Below are 21,395 nucleotides of genomic sequence, written 5' to 3' on the forward strand. Positions count from 1 at the left end.
GTTGCTTTTCTGTACCTGTCTCCTAACTCCACATTGCCACTTCTGTTACTGTCTCACAGCTTATGATGTGCTTTTTATGTCTCTTCACTAGCTAGACAGATCTTGTGTTACTTTTTTAAGAGTTAGCTGCTGTGGCGAGTGAGAGTTTCCAAATCTCCTTCCCGTGGCTACCCTGGGAATACTTGATCTCATATCAAAGGGACTCTTATGATTCCCTCACTTCAGAACTGAGCTTTTAATATCACTGCTGTGGCGTGTTTCAAAGGCTCTTTTGAGCTGCTGCGTTGAGAAATAGGACCCACAGCACTCTGATATTTCTATTTTAATACAGGTTACCAAATACAGCAGGCATCAAAATTGTCTGAATTGAGTCTTTTACCAAATTCAGTAATGATATGTTTCAAATGTTTGAACTCTTGTCATAGCTCAGGCAATTTTAATTCCCAAAATGTTGTTTGCTACAGTAGCTTTAAAATGCAGTAATACCAGCCTGAGTGCTTGCCAGCTACCAACCTGGAGGGTCTGTTATTTTTTGGGACCTTATCGTGTATGACTTTCTTTCCTTGTATTTTTCTGTCAGCTGGATTTTCACAACTGCTCCTCACAGACTCTTGACAAAGTACCAGTAGTCAGTAGCCTTCCTCAGCTGTAAGAAGCATCTCCTGCACATCGCTTCTATAGAATATAGATTCTTTTCACCTATTTGAAGATGATTTAGCATGAAGCTAAATAAACACGGTCCAAACGTAAAATAAAAAAAAAACAAACCAAAAACAGAATACCAAAAAGACAAAGGGTCTGTCAAACACCTACACATTTTTTATGCTGTCTATTTTTCTGACACTGAGCTAGACAACTTCTCAGAATCTTTTGCGTCAGTGTTTGCTAAGCAGTGAATGGCACTTCAGTGTTCATTTCTAGATCAGATTCACTGGCTCAGTTTGGCAAAAGTCTGCCTTCCCTTGCCATATTACAGTGCTGCCAAGCCTCCTGCTAGAATATTCTTCTTCTCCCTTTTGTATTATCAACTTTAAGTTCAGGCTGCGTTTTTTCCTTAATTATTAGTATTTTACCTTTTACAAGGTGGACTATTTTGATAAAAAGACATTGTGTCCTCAGTTTAGGATTTTTTACTTCTTTTTTCAGATAGAGGGGAACTATGTAAAGGCTGGATCATCTTTTCTGTAGAGCCATTCTTACAACTGAGCTTTGCAGCAGAATAAATAGAAAACATAGATTCCTCTGATCAGCTGTGCTGTGAGCTTTACAGATTCCTGCTCATGAAAGCTAGAAGGAATGCTGAACACTGTTGCAAGTGCAGGCTTCAGAGGTTATGCCAAGGAAACCATGTTGCTCACTTAACTCATAAACAGTAGCAGGGCTTTGTAACAGGGAAAATAAAGGGAGTACTTGGTGTAATCATAAGTGCACAGCAGAGACATCCTACACATTACCCGGGTAGGTCAACACAAAAGGTGACACTGAAGTTTGAGACGCACTTCCATATACCTTAAAAACAAAAGGGCAAGAACAGGCCTTTAGAATAGGGCTAATTACAGGTACACTAAGTATGACACAATTAAAAAAACTATAGTCATTATGCAGAAGTGGCAGATGCTATGTGGCCATGGCAGTCCTTGTACAGGACTGCTGTACCTTGGAGGACACTGGAAAGAGTGGTTAAGATTTGCCTTCAGGAAACATGTAAATGGGGCTGCCTGTGGGGACAAGGTGATGAAGCTTCTATTGTACTCAATGGAGTTTAATGCAGGTGTGGAGTGGGCTGAATAGCTACTCAGACTCCACAGCAGGATCAGAATACAGCTCCACCAGCTGTGACAGGAGCTTCAGCACCCAGCACATACAGAGGTATCCAATTTAGATGTCTTAAGACAAAGCTGGTAAGGGATCTGCCCACAAGAGTGACTACACAGGAAAACATTGAGTTTTGCAGGGACATTTGAGCTAGTTCCAGAGTAGTGGGGTGGTAGCTGCACTAAGGTAACATCCTGTACAAATGAACACATTTGGCTTTTTAGCAGGAGTAATAAATCCCTATCAAACACTGCTGTGCTATAGCGTCTGTACAGGTCTCCTGTACAGCAGCCAGCTTTTGTTAAGAGACAGTAAAGATTTACCTTTTCCCCCTTTAGAAGAAGCTGCTATTAGGGAAGCAACATTCACTCATCTCACAGCTGCCTCAGACTGGGAACACTAACCAATTACCATTAATCATTTTAATCAACTTGCATACAATCCACAAAACATTGGAAAACACTATTGTCATATTAGCTTAGTTGTTAAGCCACCACAGTGGGCAAGGAATTACTAGGGAAGAGCAACAGTGAAGACTGCACAATTAATGATTATACCCTTGCTGCAAGTTTGAGATTCATTTCATTAATATACAGAGCTTTTGAAAGAAACTATGCTTAATACATGGCTGTGTGTCAGCTCACGGGGTGCTTTCCTGCTAACATCAATGATTTCCCTACTTATCAGGCATTTTTTCTGTCTTTCAGTATCATGTGATGTGGCAGTTAAACAGCCCTAACTGGATTATTTTTGCAATTAAGATGTGAGGCAATATATTAAAGGCTACACTAAATACAAATATAGGATATTAAAACTGACCAGTTTGTTCATGATGCTATAAAAAATAGTTTAGTATTGACAAGTTTTATTCAATAGGACTTCCTAGCTAGGAAATGTAATAAAAAGTCTATAAATCAAGAAAATTTTTTCTGTTCAAAAAAGATTCACCATGATGATAGTGAACAGTCTGCTGTATAAAACATCCCCTGCAATCTGTGAAACTGATTACTTACTTATACAGATTGGGATAGTTGGATACTTATCCAATCTAGGATAGACTGTTCTGTTGTTCTTTTCACCCTTTTTATCCCCTTCAACACAGAAAGAGATGAAAATATAAGGAGGACAATCCAAAAATAATCTCGTGCTGTGCCATCCTGATTTTTTGAGGAGTGAGAATTTTTAGTCTACTCCTCTTACTCAAGTTCTAGGAAAAAAACCTATCTTGTTTCCTGTTAATTGCCACATGTAAAATAAAGTACCTGGTTATCACGGCATACTGAATGGTGCCTGTATTTACTTACGCTGTTTTACGTAATCCTGGAAAGCTTCATGAATGATTAAGGGGGTCACTTGCAATAAATGCAGCTTCAGAAGACTTACACATTGATCAATACATGAGATAAGTTGTTTGAGATTGTTTTTTTACCCTCAGACCCTGCAGAACAGATGAGGACAGACCATTTATCCACTCAGATTGTTTTGGTTTTTGCCACACAGTGCTCCTACCAACTTCCACTGCGTTTATGAGCCACTACTGAAAGTTATTCTTTGCCACTATCCAGAAATTTATTATTAAAACATGTATGAGTAGCAAACAAAACAGAAGGTGTAACCAGCATAACAAGCTTATCTATTGCATTGCAAAGACAACCCTAGATCTGCCATCATGTCAGTAGGGTGGGCAACTTATTACTACTTAAACCTGTCAAGAAGGCTTTTGGGTACGGTTCTGCATAAGCTTGAATAAGAAACAACACACCCTGTACAACTGACATGTGTTGTGTTTCAGCATTCAGAGGGATGGCATACCAAACAGCAGGACAAAAATTAAAATTGGTTTGACAATTTAAAGGATTAATTACATGATTTGGTCTGTTTTTCTTTTTCCTCTCTCCTAAGAACCTATTTCCCATGGTAAAAGCAATTATTTTCAAGTTTTGGCTTTTACAAGACAACAATTTAATAAAAAAAAACCCTCAGTCATTAAGAATGTTTAATACCTAAGTGGAGAACCTACATGTTTCCTCATCTTCCAACTCCATGGATTTTGTTTCTATTTATATATTACTGAACAACAATCAGAAGCTGCAGGAGTTTCCTCCATAGGATCAAGTATATCAACTAAAAGATGCCAACTACCATGGAATCTCAAAATGCCTTGTGCTAGCACTGTTCTGGGACTGCCATCCAGCAGCACTTATGAGTAATCAGCAGTGTTTGCCACAACAGCCATTGGTGCAAATCAGACAGCACTTGTTTGTTTGTCATGAAACCACATGGACTGTCTGCATCAGGGAGCTTAGGTCAACACAGATGCTTAGAACCAGAAACCCAAATTATCCATCTACATCAGATAATCTCATTACAAACATGCTTCCAGTGTGAGGAAGAACAGAGCAGCCTAAGCCTTCTTCAGAATATTTATCAGAAAGTTACCAGAAGCATTTCAGTCCAGAATTGTTTCAAGCAGAGAGACCCAAGTTTAAGAGACTAACTTCAAACAGCTTCTCACATTGAGGCTACACTCCTGTGTTTGAAAGGTCTGCTATATGCAAAACTCTGCCCTACATCTAGGACATGAGTGGAAAGGGAAAATACTTTATTAAGTTCTGTGCACACCAAGTCATGCACATAGATTGCATGTGAACATTGGAGCACGAGTCTTAAGAGGAGCAGCTGAGGGAGCAGGGGTTGATTAGTCTGGAGAGGAGGCTCAGTGGAGGGATCTTACTGCTCTTTACAACTACCTGAAAGGAGATTGTAAACATGTGAGAGTCAGACTTTCCTCCCAGGTACCAAGTGACAGGATAAGAGGAAATTGGTTCAAGTTTTGGCAGGGAAGGTTTAGATTGTTATGAAAAATATTATGAAAAATTCATTATTCTAATGATTTAGTGGTGGACCTGGCAACAGTAGGTTAACAGTTTGACTCAATGACCTTAAAGGTGTTTTCCAACCTTAGTGATTCTACAGCAAACTGAGAACACAGAAATTATCACAGCAGTAGTTGTAAAATATTGTCCAAAGAAAATACAATGCACATACCACACCAGGGAAGATTTACAGAGTATTAAGTTGAAAGCACAGACTAACAGGAGATCTCCCATTCCTTTCTTACCTAGTATCACTGTTAAACAATTCTGTTGATATTCATCAACAACAGTCTTAAAGATTAAGGTGAACTTGAGGTCTCGTGTTGACTACCAAGATTCAGCCACTCTCCTTGGTTGAGCCATGTATGTGCATCTGTGAAATCCTTATTTGGAAAAGTAATCACACCATCCTCCTTACATACACCGTAACTGTACTTTCTGCAATGCAACAACTCTGGTAGACAACGTAAACAACATGTCTGCAACCTGTGGCAGAAGAGCTGTTTCTATTTAGTTCATGCTCCGTTCATTCTTACGGCAGTTTAATCCACAAACGTGTTTTAGATTGTGTATGAAATGCCGTGTTGCTCTATACACAGTACAGTATGCAGCTCTATGATCTCAAATTATGCTGCTTCATCAGCAGCAGTGCACCTAAAGGTACTCCTGAGGTGCTGGGCACTGAGACATGCAGTGATACTGATGGAAGGATTTGAGTTCTGCTGCCTGGGGGAGGTAGCACCAGTATGCCTGATATGTAGGTGTTCAAGTCTCACAGTGGTATTTAAGAGCTCAGAAGTTCAACTCTCAGTCTGTTTCCATTTATACTTCACTTTGTTTGGCCATCTGCTCTATTCATAACAGGGACAAAACAAAGAAACAAAGTCTTGAAATATAAGCAGTTCATAAGCTCAGTCCTAGCAGAACAGAAATCACATTCTACATCAATTCAACACACATGGATTTTTGCATAATTGATCATTTTATTGGAATCTGTTAAAAGATGTTTGTTCAGACCACCTGGTCAGCAGGCAGTTATGCTGCTTCTGTTCACTGCATATGTACTGAGCAAGCCTCCAAGCAATACATAAATATTCTTTTGTCTGACCCTATATATATATATATGCATCTTTACTACAAAAAGCAGCTTTTCCTCAATAAAAGTTGTATCCATGGGACAATGTGCATTTGTTTTAGCTGTGACTTGTACCAAACCCATACTAACAATCATAGGGTAAGTACATCAATACATGTAATAGAGCTTTAACAGTAAAAAAGTAAGAAAGTTAAATACTGCAACAGCTGAGATTACATACTGCATTTGAATGCTAGAACAAAAATCTATTGACCTAGTTAATGACACAGTCACCAAAACACAAGATATAGAAGCAATGTCAACAGCCAGTAATTGTCTAAGTATTTTAGAGTTCCTCTTTTCCCTTCAAATAAAGAAGGGTTGTGCATATCTTGAATGTGAACTTAGATATCATTAATGTTACAGCAATACTGATGCTGATACTTAAGGTCAGGTAAAGAAACAGCCATACTAAAGCTGCAGGCCACTGAGTACACATAGCATTTGCGAGTTTGAGGAGCCAATGTTTACTATAGGACAGGTTTGTTGTTCAAAATAAGTGTATTCTATGCAAGAGTAGCATTAATTGGCAAGATTTATATGTAGTGAAAATGCCACTTTAGAAACCTAGCATATTTTGGTTAATTGAGGAAAGTGTTGATTTAACTAGCAATGATGAAGGCTAGGGAGGTATTTTAACTGAAACACCTTGCTAAGTGAAATAAGATGACCAATCACTGTTCTCTGCAACACAGGAATCAAGTTGCATGTGTTCTCTCAGTCATCAAGTATTTCAGTCAGCATTTGAGTTTTTAACCTAAGGCCAGGTTAAAATAAATCTGCATACAATGCAACATGCCTAAATTAGATACAAGGATGATCAATTAGCTGTCAGTCTCTACTTTCTATAACTACAAGCCCAACAACTTCAGGTACGGAAGTATAGCCAATCTTTTAAGTTCAAATTAAACCATTACAAGACAGAGAGACCCATTCCAGAGGTTGCTCTGTGATAGCATTCTGGACTGTAAGAACATGCATAAAGCAGCTGTCTAGAAACACACAACTAAAAGAAGCTGCTAGAAACAGCCACTGAACATACACGTGCATGCCAGTTTCCCCGATTAAAATGCTATTTACAAGCCATACTTCAATTTTTTATAATTTGTAGTTTTTAACGCAACTTACAAATATGAGTTCAAGTGAGGGACTTCTGATATGTGACCATTTGAAACAGCCAAAATTAAAATGAGTGCAAATTACAAAGCCACAAAGAGGTTAGCAATGATTTCCTGATCTTTTCAAGTGAAAATTTATTTACTAGACAAGCAACAAGAGGTGGAGTCCATGAAGGACATAACCTTTAGGAAAGCAAACATAGCCTTAACCAACAACACTGACTTTCTGGAAAGTCTGAAAGAGTGCCAACTGAAGTCCTCCACAAAGTTATCTGGTATCTTGCTGCATGTTGTAATGTATTATTGCCCTACAGGTTGACCAGAAACCCACAGCCAAGTATTAATGCACAAGAAATTTAGAAGTTACCGTGCATAAGATTCTGATTAAGCTGTAACAATCTCAGGTATTGATTATGGCTTAGACCTGCACTGAAAGTCAACACTTAGACAAATATCCTTATGTGAATGACATTGTCCATATGAAAGTGAGACAACTTTGTTACACTGAAGACTTACTTGGTTAAAGTGACCTTCTACTTCAGAGAAACAACAGACAATATATTCACACATAACTATACCAAGAATTAGCCCTGTAAAAAAATTCAGCAACGTTTTTACTTATCTCTTCTTAAAGTATAGATATTTTCAGCTATTTTATAAACAGGCTTTGTTTCTTGAATAGCCAGATCTTTGATAGTTAATTCTTCATCCTACTTCCCTCCCTCACCCAAATCTGCCAAACTCAAGACATTGTTCTAGCAGTATTCATGAAATCAACAGTGCAAAGCTGTTACAAAAGCCTGTTTTCCCAAACTGTAACATCCTCTTCAAGTTTTGTTATAGGTCAATAGCACTTCCCATGTATTTAGAGCTCTGGAGAAAGGCAGGAACAATGGATATGCTGAATCTAGCAAACAAACAATTTGTTTGCCAAAGGCTTTTTTGGGTTTTATTGTTGGGTGGATGTTTTTAATTTGCTGCTCATACTGGCCATTGTTACAACTTTGGTGATTAGTTCACTACATTAAATTCACAGTTCCTCATTTTGACATGCACCTATAACATGTGAATTGAACTGCACCACAATAATTGTAATGTCATCCCTATACATTCGAGCCAGCTCTTCTGGAAGACTAAGCATCTTGGACAGTCGCTCATGATCCACGGTTCCAAACTCATTGTTACCCACTGCATGTCGTATCAGGTGAGTCGCTGCATTCTGATCTTCAAATACTGAAGAGATTCTTGCTCTCCTTTCTGTTAAGAGACCATGCATCTGTCCCAAAGTTACCTTATAGCCCCCAACAGCTATTGGCTGTTGGTGGTGAACACCAGTGAGGTACTCCCCTACAATTCTAGCCACATCTTGCCTGTGCATTGTCTCCCACAGCCCATCTGTAGCCAAAACCAGGAACTTATCCTGCGGCCGTAATCTGTGATGTATGACTTCTGGTTCAGCTGTGAGGTATGGGGGAGTGTGATAGTTTGGAGGAATGAACTTTGTATATTCATTGTCATTCAACTGATCTGGGCCTGATTCTATTACTCTCTTCTGCAGTTCAATACTCCATTTAAACTTGACATCACCAAAAGCTCTGAAAGGCATCAGAAGACCCAAGAGACGATCTTGTTTCACAAGACTTTTCTCTTCAGATTTTGGATGCTCCATTTTCACACGTTCCACTTCATGTTCATTTTGTGCATTGTGGTCATAGGACAAATTAACTGCAGACCAAGATCCATCTTCTTCCTGAACCCCAAGCATTGCTCTACTATCACCTGTGTTTGCAATGTGCAAGTCAACACCATCCACATGGGCCACACAGGCCGTTGCACCAGAAAATGCAACTCGCAGTACTAGATAGTTGAGAAAAGAGTTTGGATCTCCTACTTGAGCTTCCAAAGAAATATCATTATCAAGCCTCTTAAAAGCACTAATTAAAGCTTCTCTTACATCAGTAGTCTCTCCACTGTTGAGATCAATCAGCTCCTGCCAGTAAGTTCTTAAACTGTTGAAATAGAGCTTGGAAGCTTCTTTGCTAAAATAATCATTGGGATGCTTGTGCCACTGTAAAATGGGCAACAAAGCTCTGCCACTTTCCACAGCATTTTCTATTTCAAGTAAAGTCTCATGAGGTAACAAAGAGACAGCAATGTAGTAAAACAGTCTTTCACTTACAGCTTGAGCACAAGCACAGCCTGCGTGGCCATCAAACACACCCAGAAGCATCCCTCTTGTCTGTAAACATGTGGCAGCACTCCTCCGGTCCTCTATAGGAGCATTAGCAGGCAATTGGTTGCTATCAAAGCCAAGAACAGAACTCACATTTTTACCATCAAATTCTGGGACTTTGAAACTGTATTCATTTGCCTTCAGGATGCTGTTGACCTGTGGAGGAGTGAGGTAAAACCTCTGTGGTGCAGAAGCGTGATCCCTTGTGTGAATGAAGTGATTAAAGTTCTCCTTTGGCCTATAAAGTGCTGCAAATTTCTTCTGCGGTGCATATCTGAAGTGACTGTGAGCAAAATGAGATGACAAACAGCACAGATGTCTATGGTGGCAGTAACACGCAGTGCTGCCTATTCTGCTAATCTCACAGTTACGAATCAATGGGAACAGATGAGCTGGTGCTGGCATGGCATCAGACAACAATGGCAGCCTGGAGCTTCGGACTGGAATTGCTGAAAGACAAGAGAACAACTATGCTTACAGGGACAGCCAACAGATTCCCCCCCATCCCGAATTCTGTGTTAAGATGTTAACAGCCCCTAACCAAGTTCCTTATTATATGGGGTTCATAGCTTCAGAGGACTTGACAAAGAAAGGCATTAAGAGGTGTTTGTTCATAGACACTACATTGGGCTCCAACAAAAAAGCTATACCACGCTTCAGTTCAGAATAGATATTTTAGCTCTTATAACCACTCAGATAGCAGGGAGGAAGTGAAAACATCACCCAGACAGACAAGAAATCTTCAAAGAACTTAGGACAACAGTTACCATGGAGCACTGCCACCTTCTACAGGGCTTTCATAGGTATTTGCTTTCCTGGTGATTTTGCAGATGTCAGAGCCAGATGTGGCACATAGGGAGGAAAACTCTGTCTTTCCATAAGCTAAAGAAGAGAAAGCATCTAACAGTAAGACTCAAGAACAACTTCAAGATTATATACAAGTGGGCTTAAGATGAAGATGGTTTAGATGACAGAAGAAAGCAGTAGGTCATAAAGAGCACATATTCTTTATGTAACCACATCTTACTAACAGCTCACCTACTCCAGTAAGTTTTAGGATTATAAAACACTTTAAGAAGCTATTCAGTTGAAGAACTACATCCAAACTGTGTTTGCTTCCATGACTAAAACAGAACCCTGCTCAATAGGCTAATGCTAGTTCAGTGTTAAGATAAACTATTAAGTTCAGTATATAAAAAAAAATTCTACTACTTGCCATATTTAAAAGGTTTCCTTATTTTTCATTCCCCTGAAGAAACATCATTCTAACATACTCTTCCCTGTCCCCATCTACATACCAAATCACAACATTAGTGTGAGTATCTCTCAAAAATCTTATTCACCATGCCTCATTATCAGGAAGTCTTTCACAGTGTCATACTTGAGGAAACAATTCCAGAGTGGAAATAGAATTGAACTGCGCCTTGTGCAAGGCACACGCAGTTAAGGGAATTCAGTTTCCTCTAACTTTTATGATCAAGTTCCATCATAAAAGCTTCTTCTCAGAAAAGACCATTAGAAGGCTTACTGCAGTCATCAGTACTAATCTATCAGCACCATTCTATCTCAGATTTAATTGTTGTACTGAAAAAATGGATATTGCTGTGTTATGCAAGTCATTAAATTGTTTCTTTTTTTAGCCAAGCACTACAGTATTTGACAAGACAACTGCTACAAAATATGCAGCAAGCCCCAATACTCAATCTAAAGGATCGTGCAATACAGGCGGAACTGCATTCTGTAAACACTCTAATCCCTGAGCTTTCCATAGCTTCGGCCATAGGATTCTGATCATCCAGACCAGCTGAGAAGTGTCTAGCAATATATGAAACTTCACCCCATTCACTCTGTTTCAAGAGAGGGAAGCAAGTCACATTCTTCCCTTCAAGCTTGCTTGTTCTCCTTATGTAACCTGGAGCGGAGTCCATTTCTCTGTTGCAAGATACATAACTGCCAAAAGCAAAGTAGAATTCATGTTGCTATTATTGGTTTCCCAGCCTTAATGAGTGACCGTCACTCTTGACAAAAAATCTTGTCCACTGACCTCTCCAAGTCTCCCACTGAGAGCTGTGAAGATTGAACTGAGCAGTTTTCTGTTGTGCAGCTACCAGGAAGAGCTTTGGTTGTAGTCCAGATGCTCAGCAGCAGCATATTGGCTCAAACTTCCAGATGAATACTAAATTTATGTTACCCATTTGCTTCTCAAAGTCTGTTTCTCCAGTCCAGGCTTCACATGCACACAGCATGACAGCAGAAGACTGCAACTCGAAATATTCACTGCCTTCTAATTATAAGGGATCTATTTTGGTAACAGTATGTATATTTCTTCAGGTGACATTTAAAAGCAACAATTTTGCTTACAGAATGGTAACCTCAAGGTTCTATGGATGTGTCTGGCCTACAGCAGCACGTTGGATTCAGCATTGCTCTCCCATTACGTTCCAGCTGAATCAAGTTCTCCTGACTGCTCAGCATTTGTGTTCAGTGCTGACCCTCAGTGGTACCACAACTGTTCTGACAGTTTTGTTGTTGGTCCATGATGAAGCAAAAATACCAATGTACCACTGTTGTAATGGCTCTGCAGTGCCACTGGAGGATATTTTGCTGACTTTTAATCATTAGATCATTAAACATTACATGAAATCCAAGAGGAAGTAGTAGAAAGTTGGCCTCAGATAATCCATGGCCTGTATCATTTACACTAGATCTACGTCAGCTGAAGAGATCAGTCTGTTTCACATACCAGATTTAATAAATCCTATGAAGTTGATGAAGTAAATGCAAAATTTCAAGTTTCTCAACCTGAACTGCAATTCTCAGTCTCTCCCATTTGTCCCCACAATATAACCAGACACTTCATATCTAGCTTTTAAACAATTACTTTAAGACCCCAAATTCATTATGGTTGATCAAAAGGTGGCAGAGAAGGAAAAGATGTGAAGTACAAATTTTACAGTTCAATCAAAATTTGTCAAGAGATTAGAACTGATGCAGTGTAAACACCTCTCCAAGCCCAGAACAGGGTACAAATGTTACTTTTCAAGCTGCAAACACAGAACAGTCAGTAATGAGTCAAGTGGTCAATTCTTGGGTTTTCTACTACTACAGTGAAAAAACCCAAAAAAATACCACTTCGTTTAATAAAGGGATGTTCTAGTTGTACTAGTAAGGCAAACTGACACAGCACAGACAGGTTCCTCCATAACACTGTGCCAAAGACATCCATGGCTTCAGGTAATAACACTTCCCCGGGGTACCTTTCCTACACCTACACTAGACCTGAACGAACCTGTTGTAGAGGACGGAGATGGGGAGGAGGAACAAGAAGCACTGAACCCAAGCGGCATCGTTAATGCTCCCCCCCCAGGCCTCAGCCCTCGGACACGGCCCAGCCCGGCAGACCCTTCCCCGGGTCCCATCCGACCCCGAGCCCGTCGCTGCACGCAGGGAGATACATACCGATCCGCCTGGGCCCAGGACACACACACATTCTCCTGTCACAACATGAAGCCGCCAACATCCACAAAGCAGAAGCCCGGGGGGCGGGGGGAGAAGCAAGGCAGAGAGTTTGTTAGAGAAGGCGGAGAGCTCCGGCACGGAGGTAGGACGGCAGACAGGAGGAGACACGCACACACAGCCCTTCTGCGGGCGCCCGGCGCCGCCGCCCGCCCGGCGATGGGACCGAGCCAGCTCCGCAGCGACCGCCCGCACCGAGCCCCGCCGGCCCCGCTGTCCCTTCCGGCAGGGCGAGGGGCCGGGCCCGCCCGGCGCCGCCGCGGGGACAGCGCTGCCCGCTCAGGCGCTGCGCGGCCCCGACATGGCCGCCCCTCCCCAGCCGCCCGCCCGCCTCCGGCACGACGACCACCTCCTCCTCCTCCCGTCCCGGGCACAGACCTGGCCCCTCCCCGGGCGGCACAAGGAGGCGGCTGGAAGGACCAGGCGACACAGGGACAGACGGGTGGAAGGCCCGCGACACCCCGCGCGCGCTCCCAGCCCCTCTCACTCCCCGGCAGCCGCCGCCTCACGCCCGCGGCTGCCGCGCCGCGCCTTATAAAGCGCCCTGCGGCGCGCGGCGCGCCGCCCATTGGCTGCCGAGGAGGGCAAGGTGATCACGTGACGCGGAGGTTGCGGGAGCGCGCGTGGGGGGCAGGAGGCGGAGGGCGGGGGGGCGCTGCGTGCGCGCGCACCGCGCAGGGGCGAGAAGGCGCGCACGCGGCGGCGGCGCGAGGCGTGTCCGCCCCTCCCCCACCCCACCCCCGCTGAGCGTGAGGGGAGGGCGAGGCCGGCGGGAAATGTGCGGCGTTTTCTGCCTTCAAATCCTCGTGAAGTGCCTTGTAACAGTCACAAAGCACGTTAACTACGCAAGAGACCACCGTGAAGCCTGTCCCCTAAACCGGGGAACTCTGCCCTGAGAAAGCCTCCCACGCTGGTCAGGAACTAGAGTCACACAACTTCTGTCTGTTAGAATGAATATGGGAAAATGTCTAAAAATCGTCTGTAAGACGTATTGACATTTACTCTGAATTAATTTTAAAGAGTGAGAAATTTGGGCTGGGGGTTTTTTTCCACTTGAAATATTCACGAGGTGAACCATCACAAAACACGTTAAGTCTTCAAGAGACGACTGAAGTCTGTACTGCAACATGTGACTTTTCTGTTTGTTGGGTTTTGTTTGTTTGTTTGTTTTTCATTTCCCCCGTGGCGTTTTGTCTTCACCAGAATCCCTCCAGGCAAAGCTGCCATGGAGTGCCAACCTCCAGGGACCTCCGTGCTGAGAAAGCCACCTTGGCTGCTGCCGCTGCCAGCAAGGAATGGTTTGAGGGCAGTGGTTACCAAGCCCTTCCCCAGGAGAGCAGCACCTCCCATTCCTACCAGTGCGGCAGGAGCAGCAGCCTCCCTTACTGCCTGTCTCTCCACGCTGTTAGTTACGGTCTTGTCCTCACTGACATCTCTAGGGCAACGCTAAATTTTGCACGTGCTTCTGAGATACTCTGATCCAGCCTCACTCTTCCTGTAAATTTCTGAATATGGAAAGTATATAAATTCAACAGTCGATGATCTCTTTCTCTGTTGATAGATGCCTGTGCTCTCATGCCTTTCTATTTTCAGGGTGGCCGGGATGCCCACTTTGCTGTGTGTTGTTGGCAGCAGATGTTCAGCGAGCCTCAGGGTGTTACAATTAGCATTCCCTTAGGAGCTCTAACAAAACAGATTTTGAGTATACTTGCATCTTTACCCAGCTGGTAGGGTGGTACAGCTGTATACCAAAACCAGTAGAGGAAACAAAAGAAAATCTGCACTTAGTGAGTTGTACTTGAGATGTAAGAGTGTGGAAAGTATTGCCCTGTAACCCTCTGCGTGAAAACCAGCTAGAAAGACAAAATGATGCCATCCTTAAAAGTGCAAGTCTTCCCCAGGAGTAGCTGAAAAGAGAGTATTATAATGTTAATTCATTGATGTTCTGGGTGATGTTTGGGACATTTGTTTATCAAGAATGTTACACCACCATCTTCTCTTTGAGGTTTATTTTAAAATTTAAACAAAAAAAAGGCATTTGAAAGACACCATTGTATATTAAAGACTTCATTAAACTGCATGGAAGATGAATAACTTGCATTCCTTTGTAATGCCAGCACATGGTTAGAAATAGATTGGCAGAATATGCTGAAACAACAATCATTTACATAATTTTCTACTTGCAGCCAGAGTGACTGTAAAGCCCCCAAGTTTAGAAATGTTCTTATAGACTACGTACAGTGGTACAGTTAAGGCATCACCTTACCCTGTCAGAAGGTAGAAGGCTGTGGGAAGACCGACCTCTGCCTGGGTGAATTTGAGTGATAGTTTTATGAGTAGATATACAGAAATGGATTGGGATGAAGTTGCCACTCATCACCTTGTATTCCTGACTGTAAGTACAATAAGTACAGAGTTTGTAGAGTGGATTCATGTGTGAATTCTGCATAGATTGTTGGTCTCTAGAATGGCCTACTGAGAAAAAAAAATCTCAAAATAGTTAGCATTTAGTACTTTTGGTCTTTGGAACATCTTGTGCCCATTTGTTTGATTCTCCATAGTTTGCTGTGAAATCAGAAGTGTAGAGTTATAGGTCTCTGTTTATTTATTTATTTATTTATTTATCCCTTTGTCTTTCTGATTTCCTGATAAGGCCAGGAGAAGAGCTACTTTTAGAGCTTGTGTTGGAAGTTTTGGCTCGTTCTCTTATATGTGGTATCCTGTTGATACCACATATCTCTGAAGAATAGACAAAATCTGAATTTTAAAATACTGAATGAGAAGAGAATTTGGCCTTAGCAACCACATATAAATCCTACAAATGAAAGACAAAATACTAAAACTTAGCTGATATTTTGCTCCTCAAGCTGATGCGAGTCTGCTAGCCTTCCAGAAACTGGATGTTGCAATTTAACTGGAAAATTAAGTTTTCTTTCTCTCCATCTTGCTGCTGCCAAAACCTCTTTGTGCATTTTGAGCAACAATCCATTTTTGCTGATTCTAAAGAATAAAAATTATTGTAATGAATAAAAACCTCTTGTTCCACATTTTACATCAGAGACTGACGGAGAAGCAATCACTTGTAACTGCTTTGCAGTATGCAAAGTCTCCGTGTTTGCCTGGATGAAAGGATTATCAACTGAGTGTGACAAAAGACATCAGTTCTTGTCCACTGTGCCTGTTGCTGGCAGTGGGTAATTCTCCACTGCAGAATCGATAGGCAGCTATGCACTTTAGCTGCAGTGCTTACCCTGACACACATTTCCAGAGAAACTCCATTACAGAGCATCAGAACCCATTTTCATTGGAGATCAAGAGTTTGTAATAACCTTCTAGTTTAAATAAGTTCTTATGCCTAGCATATGAATATTTTATTGATTACATTTTATTGATTAATTTTACTGAAAGCTAGCCAGGAGCACAGGGTAATACTTTACTTGTTTTTATATCCACTGACTCCTTAACATTCTTACGATATCTTTGCACACAATGTTTCAGGAATGCTGTTTTGTTCCTGCGCTTGTTGGAAGGAGCAGTTGCTCCTAAAACCTGTCTCAAAGCTGAGTGCACAGATCAAACACTTCCACTTGGCATGCTGCCATAACAACCTCAAGCAGGAAAAAAAGGCAGAGGAGTCATACAAGTTTTGAAAGCGTAAAAAAGAAAAGCCTAGGAAGGGGGGAAATAAGGGAGAAAAACATACCGTGTACTGGATAAACAGGAAGAATAGGACAAGACTAAACTGTCTTCTTTCCTCTCCTGAGAGCATTACAGAAGCAATTAAAGCAATCCAAGTCTCTGTGCAGTTGCACAGAGCAGTAATTTGTTTTAGTGGAAATCAGGAGCATTATGTGGCAAAAACGAATGTGTCAGTAGAGTTCAGAGCAGTTGGAGTACCTGCAAACAGCGGTGGCCTGTGGTCTTCAGTTTGCTTCAAAGGAAGAGTTTGGTTGTATGTTCAAGTGTTCTGCTGCCCTCTCGGGGAGTGTTTGCTGCGAGTGGGACATTTGTCCTCCCTCAACACAGCTGGGTTCCCGAGTACAGTGAATGTTTCTGAAATTTTACGTTGAGCCCTGCAAAAGGTGATTTTTAAAAAACATTTTTTAAGAGTATCAACTTTAGAATAAACCAGTGGTACAAAATTGATGTCTCCCACTGCCCTTTCTAAAGGCAAGTCCAATGGGGAATCACAGACAATTGCTTTCAGTGGGTATTTTGCTATCACTGTGAGACTCAGGCATAGTTTAATTTATTTTATCTCCCCTGGAGGCCCTTTGTATCTTCACTCTCAGTTGCTTTCTGAAATGAAGCGATGGTTCTGAGTCATTCAACCATTCAAATCCACCTTCCTCATAGAGTAATTGAGGTCAAACAGGACCTGCTCAAAGCAAGGCCACCTTCAAAGCTAGGTGAGGTTGTTCAGGGAGTTGGCCAGTCCTGTTTTGGATGTCTCTGAGGACTGAGGTGCTCCAGTCTGCCTCGGCCCCAGTTCCAGGGGTTCACCACTTTCATTGTGAAGATTTTTAATTTGTAGTTAATCATAATTTTCCTTGTTCAGCTTTTATCTGTTGCCTCTTGCCCCTCATGACTTCTTTGCTCCATACTATATGTTGATCCCTACCTCTTTAGCAGAGAACTAAATGCATTTTTTGCATTTGGTAGTAGCTGTGCACTAGTTTGTGCCCTTCACCTGAGTTGGTCTTTCAGGGTCTGTATCCAGTTTGGGGAATACAGCATTCTGACAACTTGGTGAAGTAAAGGAAATTCTGTCATAAAATGCTGTTGGAAAATAATTTTTTAGCCAGCTTCAAGAATTATACTTATGACATTATCAGTGTCTGTGCTCTGAGGAAGCAGCTTCAGGATATCAGGAGGTTGAATCCAGGAATTATCTTGGCTCTGAAGGGTCTGATCCATTTTCCAGCTGTAGTTCATGATGTGCATTTTTCAAATATCTTTGTTACAGTCATTTAAGGAAGTAACTACATTTGCAGTTATAATGTCTGCCATGCAAAAGATTCAGTAGACTCCAGGGGAAGTAGCAGAGATTAAAACTGGGAGGGGAATCTGCCAGCATTTTTCCATACAGAGAGTAGCCTACACTTTTCAATAGACAAAATATTATTTACCTAATACTGCTGGAACAATGATATCCTGGGTTCATTTTATCAGGTATGATACTTCTGAAATCAAAGATTGTTTAGAGGCTGGTAATTGGATACAGCCTTTTGTCTTTGCTTGAGGTCACTGGAATCAAAAGTGACAGAATCTACAGAAATTGAAATTTCTGTCTTTACAAACAGATGACTCATTTGAGTTGAGATCTTTCTAGGCAAATGCGGATGTTAAAGACTAATAACTTTTCCAGCAATGAGGAAGAGCAACAAGTGCAAATTACTAGAAATACCAGTGTTACCTTCTTAGGAGGAGTGTGTACTTTGGAGTGGAAAGTAGTTATGGAAGATAAAATTAGAAATTTCAGTTTAGAACCAAGAGTAGACTCTGAACCAATCTCTTAGATGTCTCGGGGCCCAGGGTTAGATCAGATCTCATTTCCACTTAAAATAAGGAAGTTTAGAAAGAATACCAGACAAAAGTGACCTCTTTGTCACTCCTATTTATCTTTCTGAAGTTTAGCCTTGCCTAAATGCTGGAAAAATAAGACTGAGCTGTATCCTTTGGGGTTTGAAATTTGTATTTGATGAAAAATTGTAAGCATTTGGGTTTTTTTAGTGGAAGAAAGATGAGTTAGATTACTGTTTTCCTTGGTTGATAAATAGACTTATTATCTCAAGTGACTCCATCTACATATATTTCCTACCTGCTTTATACTGTGTGTTTAATTTATATTTTTAAACAACAAATCAAAGATGTATTTGTCTATCTTCTTACCTTAGCCGTCTGGTTTGTCTGCCCATCCCTAAACAGTGTGCTTCTCAAAACAAGGAAATAATTTCCTGGTGGCTTGGAAAGGAGTTAGCTCAAATCTAGCCACAAATAACTGAGAATATAGTCTAAGTAATATATAACTGATATAATAATTGAAAAAGATATGGAGCCTTATGGTTGGATCCAGTAAATTACTCTGTTTTTCCAGGCAAGTGCCTAGGCAGAAGGTTACAGAATCCCAGCTGCTGCCTCTGAGCCAAAGAGTGATGGATTCCTGTGTGAGTCGGGGAACAGTTTTCACTGCAAGCTAAGGGACTGCCCTCACCTCAGCTGACCTACAGCCAGACAGTAACAGGACTTCCCTGGAAAAACAGGTGGTGTGGAATGAAGGTGACAATTCTATCAGTGTTTTACAGTTACAAGCTTTAGCCACTATTACAGAAAGATAGAGACCAGCAGAAAGAGCAACACTGTGTCTTACAAGGAAACCCAGAGCTTTGTTTATTGTGTCCAGGAACTGGAGGCAGCCAACTCCCTTTGAGAGATCCTCTCCATCTCAGCAGAACAAAGCTGTGCTCCTGTGTCAGGTTTTTAACCAAAAGAGAGGACCTGACTGTGACCATTTCCAGCAGGCCTGCTTTAGGGGTGTCCTTCTTGTCCTGGGGAGTTTTTAATAGGGTCATTTAGGGATCTCCACTCTAATTTTGCCCTGCATTGTCACCTGGGTGCTTTCCTTGGATCTGGATTCCAGCCCAGGGCTGGATCTGGCTTGCAAGTCTGAATAACCTGCATATTCAGCTGCACAGCTCAATGATATCCCTGTAGCACAGGTTGGGGAGGTGGTGCAAGGTCCCAGGTTTCCTCACAGGTGGGCCTGTGTCTGGGAGAAACCTCCATAAAGATCTAGGAGCATCGGAAAGACATTTAGTAAGCACAAGATGACTGCCTCCTTGCTGCTTGTCAGGAGCTCACGTCACGTGTTTCCTGTGGACCATTTTGGGCCTGCGTGTCCAGGCACCTTGCTCCTTCCCCACGATCATTTTACTTCATGGTTTCAAATGTCCTGGAGCACATCCAGATTGCAAGCTAAGTGTTTTAGATCCGTATTTTAAGAGGAAGAAGGGCTAAACACCAGCCACATTGTTTCTGTAAAATTTTTTTGAACTTCGGATACATCTCTGCAGCCTGCAGCCTTGTGTAACTGCAGAGGTTTGTCCAATTTGGCTGGATGTTATATAAGCTGTCTTTTATTTTCCTTTTGCTTGTGATCATGTTACGTAGGCTGCCTTCTTAAATTTCAGCAACCCTAAGGCAGCCTGAGTCATGTGTATGAAGCTCGTTTTTGCACTGTTGTATAAGGTAGCGAATTGCAAAGGTCATGGGAACGAGTTATTTAAAAACTGAAACATGCTGGGCTCTATCCAGCTTAGAACGGATGAGCTCAAAAAGGCATTTATGTTTTAAATTACAGTTTGGGTTATCAGAACTGATTTACTTCAGTCACTATTTCAGTTACCTTAGCAAACTCCTGTAGCACGCAATATTCCTGTTTCTTTTAAATGTGTTGTTGATATAATCCTGCATTCACATGAGACAAAAAAAAATATTTACTTCCAATCCTCAGGAAACAAATGCATTCACAAATATTGTCATCATAGGCACAGTCTTCATGCTCATTTGTTTTCAGTGTTCACAGCAATTAATGTCCTTTACCGTTTGTTCCCAGTGGAAAATGTAAGATTCGTGGTCGAAGTGCACAGAGTGCTTTGTTCAACCTAGTGGACAACCAGGTTGTGATGTGTCACTGTGCTCTTGTGTAATCTGGCTCAGTCATACTGATGCCATGCAGGTTAAAGGTGCAAGAACAAATAACAGCTATCCAGCTGTAACCTCATTTATAGAAAGCTCTTTCTTGCTTCATCTTTCATGTCCCCTCCCAGGCGCTCCGAGTCACCACCCATACAAGAGCGTGTCAAGCCGTATTTTAAAGTGAAAGTCCTCTCTAAAGCACCTTTAATCTCGGATCGTTTGACAGGGCAGTTCAGGACACGACTCCACCGACAGCTCATTACACAGAGCAGGGTAGACAGCAGTCTCTGGCAGCAGGGAGGGGCACTGCAGCGGGGCCGGGGGAGCAGGAGGGAATATGGAGCCACACCCTGGGAATGATTTCTGTTCTCTCCATCAGCCCGTGCAGCTATCCCAACATGACTTTGGCCATTTGCAAAATTCCACGTGTGCAATTGCAATTTACTTCCATTTTCATGCAGCAAAATGTAATCAACTTGTGATCGCATCAAGTCTTGTTGAAAATAGTAAGAAAAAGTTACGGGATGAGAAAAAATTAAAATAAATTGGTTCATCATGAGAAAGCAGTTAAATGACTGATTACTAAAAACCAAAACAGTACAATCCACCTCCCAAAATATTGCATCAGTATCAGAAAATTTAAGTAATAGCATGTTCTCAGACTCGCTATGCAGTGTACTGGTAAATGATACAGACAGAAAGTGGTTAAGTCATGTGTAAGTTGTGAAGTCACATGTGTGCACGTAAGAAAGGAAAAAATATTTTAAAAAAGGATAGAAATGCAAAGGCGCAGTAAACTGAGGTCAGGGACATGACACCGAAAAGAAGGAGAACACTGGGGCAAAGAACTTCCTGGAAAGGGCTTGAATGTGAGCACAGGTGGGCTCTTGTTTGCCTGCCTGCTTTTTGCTGTGTTCAGAAAAACAAGAACTTTTTAAATAAAGGCATTGTACACGAGTCTATTACACTATACCCCATACCAACATCATGACTTAGAGTGATTG

The 21,395-nt window shown here is 41.7% G+C and overlaps 1 protein-coding gene across 4 annotated transcripts; it reads right to left on the reverse strand.

Moving 5' to 3' along the window:
• Nucleotides 1-5,654: 5,654 nt before the first annotated feature.
• PDP1 (pyruvate dehydrogenase phosphatase catalytic subunit 1) lies at nt 5,655-13,185 on the reverse strand. Of its 4 annotated transcripts, XM_050329810.1 has the most exons (3): nt 13,072-13,175; nt 12,637-12,671; nt 5,655-9,626 (listed from the first exon to the last, which is right to left on the reverse strand). In XM_050329810.1, the coding sequence occupies exons 2-3, from the start codon at nt 12,665-12,667 to the stop codon at nt 7,975-7,977; spliced, it is 1,683 nt and encodes a 560-aa protein (XP_050185767.1). In that variant the 5' UTR covers nt 12,668-12,671; nt 13,072-13,175; the 3' UTR covers nt 5,655-7,974. The 4 variants fall into 4 exon arrangements, with proteins under 4 accessions (XP_050185767.1, XP_050185769.1, XP_050185761.1 ...); XM_050329812.1 differs by lacking the exon at nt 12,637-12,671 and having other exon boundaries at nt 13,072-13,185; XM_050329804.1 differs by lacking the exon at nt 13,072-13,175 and having other exon boundaries at nt 12,637-12,899.
• Between the last annotated feature and the right edge of the window lie 8,210 nt (nt 13,186-21,395).

The sequence above is a fragment of the Myiozetetes cayanensis genome, unplaced genomic scaffold, assembly GCF_022539395.1.
Source record: "Myiozetetes cayanensis isolate MyiCay16 unplaced genomic scaffold, myiCay2020 scf1, whole genome shotgun sequence".
In the NCBI taxonomy this organism is placed as follows: Eukaryota; Metazoa; Chordata; class Aves; order Passeriformes; family Tyrannidae; genus Myiozetetes; species Myiozetetes cayanensis.

Coding starts and splice junctions, on each gene's coding strand:
- PDP1 (XM_050329804.1), bottom strand. CDS start 12,697: ATGTTGGCGGCTTCATGTTGTGACAGGAGAATGTGTGTGTGTCCTGGG. Junction 9,627..12,636: donor TCCTGGGCCCAGGCGGATCG/GTATGTATCTCC, acceptor CTTGTCTTTCAG/CAATTCCAGTCCGAAGCTCC.